This window comes from Biomphalaria glabrata, chromosome 9, assembly GCF_947242115.1.
Source record: "Biomphalaria glabrata chromosome 9, xgBioGlab47.1, whole genome shotgun sequence".
Classification (NCBI taxonomy): Eukaryota; Metazoa; Mollusca; class Gastropoda; family Planorbidae; genus Biomphalaria; species Biomphalaria glabrata.
In genome coordinates, this window is record NC_074719.1 from 3,732,783 (window position 1) to 3,740,510 (window position 7,728).

The 7,728-nt window shown below is 41.1% G+C and overlaps 1 protein-coding gene across 2 annotated transcripts in view; it reads left to right on the forward strand.

Moving 5' to 3' along the window:
* The window catches only part of LOC106068888 (uncharacterized), a 20,752-nt gene extending 14,015 nt beyond the window's left edge, over positions 1 to 6,737 (forward strand). For both annotated transcript variants that reach the window (XM_056039855.1, XM_056039854.1), the window contains exons 5-8: positions 2,331 to 2,435; positions 2,549 to 2,707; positions 5,316 to 5,530; positions 6,578 to 6,737. In XM_056039855.1, the coding sequence (XP_055895830.1) occupies positions 2,331 to 2,435; positions 2,549 to 2,707; positions 5,316 to 5,530; positions 6,578 to 6,731 (633 nt within the window). In that variant the 3' untranslated portion in view covers positions 6,732 to 6,737. The remainder of the gene's footprint in view (positions 1 to 2,330; positions 2,436 to 2,548; positions 2,708 to 5,315; positions 5,531 to 6,577) is intronic.
* Positions 6,738 to 7,728: the final 991 nt, after the last annotated feature.

Consider the following 7,728-nt stretch of genomic DNA (forward strand, 5'->3'; position numbering starts at 1 on the left):
CCATTCCTCTCTGTCTTCATGTCTCGTCCTACCCCTTAATCTTTAGAGCCGCTGGGGCACCACCCACGATCTTTTGACCATCTTTCTCCATTCCTCTCTGTCTTCATGTCTCGTCCTACCCCTTAGTCTTTAGAGCCGCTGGGGCACCACCCACGATCTGTTGACCGTCTTTCTCCATTCCTCTCTGTCTTCATGTCTCGTCCTACCCCTTAATCTTTAGAGCCGCTGGGGCACCACCCACGATCTTTTGACCATCTTTCTCCATTCCTCTCTGTCTTCATGTCTCGTCCTACCCCTTAGTCTTTAGAGCCGCTGGGGCACCACCCACGATCTGTTGACCGTCTTTCACCATTCCTCTCTGTCTTCATGTCTCGTCCTACCCCTTAGTCTTTGAAGCCGCTGGGGCACCACCCACGATCTTTTGACCGTCTTTCTCCATTCCCTCTCTGTCTTCATGTGTCGTCCTACCCCTTAGTCTTTGGAGCCGCTGGGGCACCACCCACGATCTGTTGACCGTCTTTCACCATTCCTCTCTGTCTTCATGTCTCGTCCTACCCCTTAGTCTTTGAAGCCGCTGGGGCACCACCCACGATCTTTTGACCGTCTTTCTCCATTCCCTCTCTGTCTTCATGTGTCGTCCTACCCCTTAGTCTTTGGAGCCGCTGGGGCACCACCCACGATCTGTTGACCGTCTTTTACCATTCCTCTCTGTCTTCATGTCTCGTCCTACCCCTTAGTCTTTGAAGCCGCTGGGGCACCACCCACGATCTTTTGACCGTCTTTCTCCATTCCCTCTCTGTCTTCATGTGTCGTCCTACCCCTTAGTCTTTAGAGCCGCTGGGGCACCACCCACGATCTTTTGACCGTCTTTCTCCATTCCCTCTCTGTCTTCATGTGTCGTCCTACCCCTTAGTCTTTGGAGCCGCTGGGGCACCACCCACGATCTGTTGACCGTCTTTCACCATTCCTCTCTGTCTTCATGTCTCGTCCTACCCCTTAGTCTTTGAAGCCGCTCGGGCACCACCCACGATCTTTTGACCGTCTTTCTCCATTCCCTCTCTGTCTTCATGTGTCGTCCTACCCCTTAGTCTTTGGAGCCGCTGGGGCACCACCCACGATCTGTTGACCGTCTTTCACCATTCCTCTCTGTCTTCATGTCTCGTCCTACCCCTTAGTCTTTGAAGCCGCTGGGGCACCACCCACGATCTTTTGACCGTCTTTCTCCATTCCCTCTCTGTCTTCATGTGTCGTCCTACCCCTTAGTCTTTAGAGCCGCTGGGGCACCACCCACGATCTGTTGACCGTCTTTCTCCATTCCCTCTCTGTCTTTCACCTTGGACAGAATTTCTTTTTTCATGACCGGCCTGTCTATTCTTTTATGTTGCGTTAGTTTTCATCGCGTTCTCTGTTGGACACAACGTGAAATGATAACAATCTCTCTATCTTAATGTGGGACAGACCGGCACAATGAAGAATGTCGAAGAATATACTTTATGTCGAGGTTCTTCGTGATTTACGGATATGCCAACCATAAATGTGGTTCACGCATTAACTCTTTCTCTCCTAACTGACGATACCAGCGTTGATTCCACCAGAATGTGGTAAATAATTACGGAGAGAAAGTGTTACATCTTCGTAAACATGTTTAATACCATGATCTTCATTTCATGGGCAGAGATGAAAGTCTATAGTAGAGGATGATAAATAACATTATTTGGCGCACACCAAAAAAAAAAAAACAAAAGTAAATAAAACATACGCAAACACACATCAAAAACACACACACACACATAAAAACACACACAAACCACAAAGGGAAGAACCCCCATGAACATAAATACAACACAATACACATATATGGGAAACGTGGTCGAGAGGCAAAGTACGCTAGAACTTGGCTTGCCTTGGCTACCTATGAAGGGGGCTCGAGGTGCGACACCCAACTCGAGCCTAAAGGCAGCACGGATTACCTTCTCCCAGATACCATCATTGGTCCACAAATAAGATTGGACCATAGCGCTCTGAGCATGCTATAAGCATGAAAGTTGCGCTATATAAAGGAAATAATAATAATAATAATGCCATTATTGTAACACATTTTTACCTGTGGTACACGTCTTAATAAAGCTCGTTCTATTGGATGGCTGCCTGGTCGTGCGGTTTGCACGCTGGACTGTCGTTCGGATTTATCGACGGTCGAGGGTTCAAACCCTGCCCGCTCCCATCCCCCGTCGTCCTGCGGGAGGTTCGGACTAGGAAGTAAACTATCTTCAACTCTGAAGGAACATCCTAATTATGTAAAACATTTTTTTATTGTTTGTAACTTTCAGACTACCAAATCGTGCCGCTGTCTAGTGATTACATTCCCCTTCAGCAAAGTGCCCAGCTATTTCAGAGAGCTAAGTTTCTGTGCCTGGAAACCTGTACTGATCATGGTACAACCATTTGATAAACATTAAATATTACTAATTATATAAGTTGAAAGTACGTTTTAAACTGTCAATGCTGAAAGTACACATTGTCTACACATCACTGTCTTTATCTCAAGGCCTGCATGATGAGGGCGAGAAGGCTAGTGGTGTACCAAGACACTTCTATTTACTGGAAAGACACGATTGCTGAGCTTCTAGACAGGGGAGATAAGCTTGGTCTACAAATATGGGGAGGTAAAGACATGCACAACATCCCTGTGACCACATTGAAAGGAGTAAGTTATCAAAATGTATGGAAGTAAGATTTTCTCATTTCAGTCACCCATTGGTTTCCTGATATATAAATCAATCTAAATCTGTTGATTGATACTTGTGTTTTGTTTTTTTGCGAAACATTTCTTTACAAACACCTTTTTTATTTACTCAATTGATTAACAGGGATTTCTCCCCTGTACATATATACGGATCCATATGATACATATAACATAAATACTGTTTCTTCCACGTAATTACATAAGAGACTATTATAAGAATATTATAACTCTAAGCCTATTATTAACAACATTGCGGAACCAGGTTCTGCAAGGTTGTTAACGCCGGAAGTGGTAATGGTTCTAATCCCACCATTACCTATAAAATGCTTCCAATGGCACGCGTCTCAAATAGCCTCTGACAAACAGTCCAACTCCTGGCGGAAGGGGCAAAGGCGAGTAACTGGCGCCTAAACCAGTAAGATTCGTGCAGGAGGGGCTCGTCAGCCTTGGTTGGCAACCCATCTAGGTGAAGGAAAACTCTGAATCCAAGCCTCTGTTGCCTTGCGGCTATACCCAAACATCGGAAAGGCTTCGGGAGACAACACTGAGGAAAAATCAGGAGCTGGTGACTCTTAGACATATTGATGCACAGCCTGGCAGATCCTGCGGCGCTACTGATCGCAAACTGTATCGGATATTCCGTCCCTTTGATCTCGTCAGCTGCGCGGACAGGGGGGGAACTGCTGTGTGGGCGACATCGTTCCGACCATAAACATTGCCCAGGCTTTCATCTCGCTTGTTCCATAGTTGTTTTACGATTGAAGGAGGCCAATGAAGCCTATTATGGAAGCTGGCCTTCATCTGCCTGTCTGAACAAACTTCTGTCTGGGAATGTTCCAAGCAGATTTTAATTATTTACATCCCTGTTACCGATAGCTCGTATCGATTTATTACATCCCCGCTAATGCAATGAACTTGGTTCTTTGGGAGTTTTTCTTTGCTTACCTATTGGCCTAATCGTCTCCTCTATAGATCTATATAATGAACGTTTTCACTAAAGCGCCATGGCTGCACAAAAGAGAAATTGGACCCGAGCGCCCTGAACATGCTATAAAAATGAAAGTTGCGCTATATAAAACATAATATAAAAAAACAACATAATAATTCAGACCTAAATACCAACCACCAGTTTCACCCTACAATCTGTTCCAGAATATTTTCCATTTTTGTGAGAGCAGTGTGCCAAGAGATCGAGTTGAAACTTTATTTTCTTTTGTTTCGTTTCATTGGCCTCCTTCAGTCGTAGAACGACTATGGTTCATCTCAGAGCACACTTCCTCATGTGGCTGTGGAGCCCTATTTTGGAGAGACACTCCCGTCCACAGGTAGCGCAGATAAAGGTGGCTTTTGCTTCGGTGGTAGAGAAGCTGGCCGTTTTTCGGATTGTACGTTTTTCTTCCTGAGCTGAGACCCATGTACTTTCACTGTCCATAGCTTTCTTGGTCACTGTCTCTCTCCATCTGTTGCGGTCCAAAGCTGATTTGAGGTCACGTTTTATTACATCTATGTAACGGAGGTGGGGGAGACCAGTTTTTCTTGTGCCAGTCGCGAGTTGCCAGTCGCAGTGTACTCATAACGCATGCCTTGTAGACTTCCATTTTGGTCACCGCAGTTAGCTTGTGGTTTTCCCAAACTCTTGGCCTGAGTCTAGCAAAGGTCGATGCAGCCTTCCCTATGCGTTTTTTTTAATCTCCTCTTCTAGAGACAGGTCATCTTGAATTGTGGATCCCAGATAGCAGAATTCGTTTACGGCGTCCAGCTTGTTATCGTCTGTGAGGATGGAGGGTGGTGCTGTAGCAGGTAGTCCCATAACATTTGTTTTGTTACGTCTCTGATAACGTGATTCTTTTCGATTCTCTCATGCCGGTATAGTCGATTTAGTACCGACTAGCTGTTGATGACTTTTGTTTAACAAAAACAAGCTCTCGAGAAGAAATTGTGATTAAAACAAGACGATGATTGTATATAGTTTTCGCCAATTACAGACCGTATTTTAGCTGTTTACCTCGAGTGTCGTTCCCATTTCTGTATCTGTGAGCTTCGCTTCTTTGACTTGATTGAATATTACACTTATTTGTCTACCAACATGAACACTGCAGTACTAGACGCCAAGGGAATGAGTTCGGGTAGTTCGGAATATAGGAAATCGCTTGAACTAAAGGTCCTCTCAAAAATCCGTAGGCTATTTGGGTGCGAGAGTATATGTTTTTTTTTTTTATCTATGGCAAGTTGTAGTTATAATTTGAGAACTACTGACGCAAATAGTTTCTATTGAATATAATATACAGATTTAGTTTCTCATTATTTAATGACAAATTTTTAATTAGCTTTATCTGAGAACTTTTTTTACTAACTCTGTTAAGACATTTGATTACTTTGTAATTAACTTTATCTAGACATTTGATTACTTTGTAATTAAATTTATCTAGACATTTGTTTACTTTGTAATTAACTTTATCTAGACATTTGATTACTTTGTTATTATCTCTCTATATAACTCTAGACGGTTAACTACTTTTTTACTAATTCTATGTAGACATTTAACTATTTTAAAATTATCTCTATCTAGACGTTTGACTACTTTGGGGAAGAGCCTTGTGCCTACCTGAACTATACTTCCCTTCAGGCTGGGATCAATGTATTTAAACAAACACCTTTTGTAGTTAGAACTATACTGGAACCTTGGGCCAAATGTGCTCTAGAACCTAATTGTATCTGCCCAGGATGTACAATAAACCACCTGTATTGTTTCAAACCTAAAAAAGAAATACACATGTGTCATAGGTAAGTATAAAATACACACACCAAATATAAAACAAAAACATTTGTTAAAAAAGCTTATCTAGGGAAAGCAACTTCTAGGTTAAAACTAGTAATCCAAATAATGTAGAGGTTATTTCCCCTAACTCCCTATTCGATCTGGTTCAAAATAATTACCATTAGGATTTATTAAAAGAAATTTCTATAAATCAAATAAGAACATAAAACTAAAATGTTATTTTACCTTGGTTAGGCCAATAATAGAATAGGCATCCTCCGTTTGGGACCCCTCAACTAAAGAAAACATTAAGAAACTGGAACAGACACAAAATAGAGCAGCAAGATTCATAACAAACGAATATTCACACTTAACCAGAGTAACACCTTTAGTAAAATCACTAAATTTAGAAAGCCTTCAGGACAGAAAACTCTAAAGTAAAGTAGCAATTATACATAAAACACTGAACCATAATCTCCAAATACAAAAACAAAATCTAATAAAATACTCTGAAAGACACAAAGATAAAGGCACATTCCTCATCCCATATGCTATGACAAATTTGTACAAATGCTCCTTCTTCCCTAGTGCTATTAGAGCATGGAATGGGTTGCCTGAGCTAGCCAGGAAAACCAGTGACATGGCAGAAATTAAGTCATTGGTTAATATGGATGACTGAATGCATGACGCTTATGACGTAATCATCTTCTTTTTTTAAGTGACTTCTGTATTACATAAGATAAGATAAGAAGATAAGACGAGTTTCGGAAATTAAAATGGCCCTAAGACCGTACAAGGTTGAGCATCAACCATTCTATACGAGACTGTTCCAGTCTACTCCGATTTTGTAATTGACACCTAGAATCTTTCTGTAACCTCTTAGCTCCATTAACACACATACACCAAAGTTTTATTTTCTATCCCCTCATAAGGCACACACATACACATATTTGACTTTGTGGGTGTGCTAATACACTGTTACAAAAACTTAAATACATCTAAGACTTCACAAAATAATTATCTAACAAAGAAGTTGAAATGCGAATGTTTTATTCTACGTTTCTGTTCGCCAGATTTGACCAATCAGTGTTGTCCATCATAACGACCAAATTGTTTTCATACGAACGTTACAGATTTCACATGCCTGGAAGTGATTTGAATGATGGCAGATATGTGAACATTAACAGGGGACAGAAAAGCCCAACCTACTTTAACAAAGCTCATTAGATGTTCACTTATCATGTTAAACTACTGCATGAATGTGTGTACGTTATATAATATACAACACATATTCTCACATAATGTTGTGTAAATAAAATTATAATATCTTTTTATTGACCCAAAACTCTGGCAACTTTTCTGGTCAAGGCCTTTGAAATATTTAGACAGAGGGCCTGTATTACTTCCCCGTCCTGGTTGTTTATGTTTGTGTTTACAAAGTTTATATTAACTCGCTCCGTCAGTCTGTCTGTCTGTCTGTCGTGTATAGATTGTGTACACGTTATTTCTCCCATTTCCCATTCTCGTGTGAAATTGAAACCTTGCACTTTTAATCATAGTCCCTAAGAAAATATGACCCAGTTAAACAAATTAATTAATTGGTTAACGATAATTTATTCATTTAGTTTGGTATAGGAAAGGGGAAAAAAATCTTACAGTACTTTACAGTATGTTACAGCATGGCTGTAAATGTGCAGTTCTTTCAACTTACAAACTATAACTTATGACGTGGATTTAGAACCAGCAGCTCAGTTTAATAGTATACAGCCTAGCCCTTTCTCCCCACCCCGCCCCACCGCAGCTTCCCTTTTTTTTAGTAGGTTCCTGCCTTTGGTCCTAAGGTCGAGTATATGTGATTATCAGCTTTATTTTTCATGCTAAGCAAATTATTTTTTTTTGTATTTCTGTAAAAGCTTTATTAATAAACATTTCATAATGCCAAAATTCAATGTTCTTCATTATCATTACTATTAAACATAAACAAGCAAAGAATCCCTTTTAGACCATGGGATCTATGTGGAAGATAGTGTATAAGCCACCCGTCACTGTGGCACACGAGGATTAACCTAACGTCACTACTTTTCCCAAACTTGTGTCGAATACCAATCACAGTAGCGCTCTAGAACTTCCGATATTCAAAATCCCAGACCTTGCAGGGATTGGAACCCGACCCCTTGCTTTTGAAGCCAAGCGCTTTACCGCTCAGCCATCACACTCCTAAGGA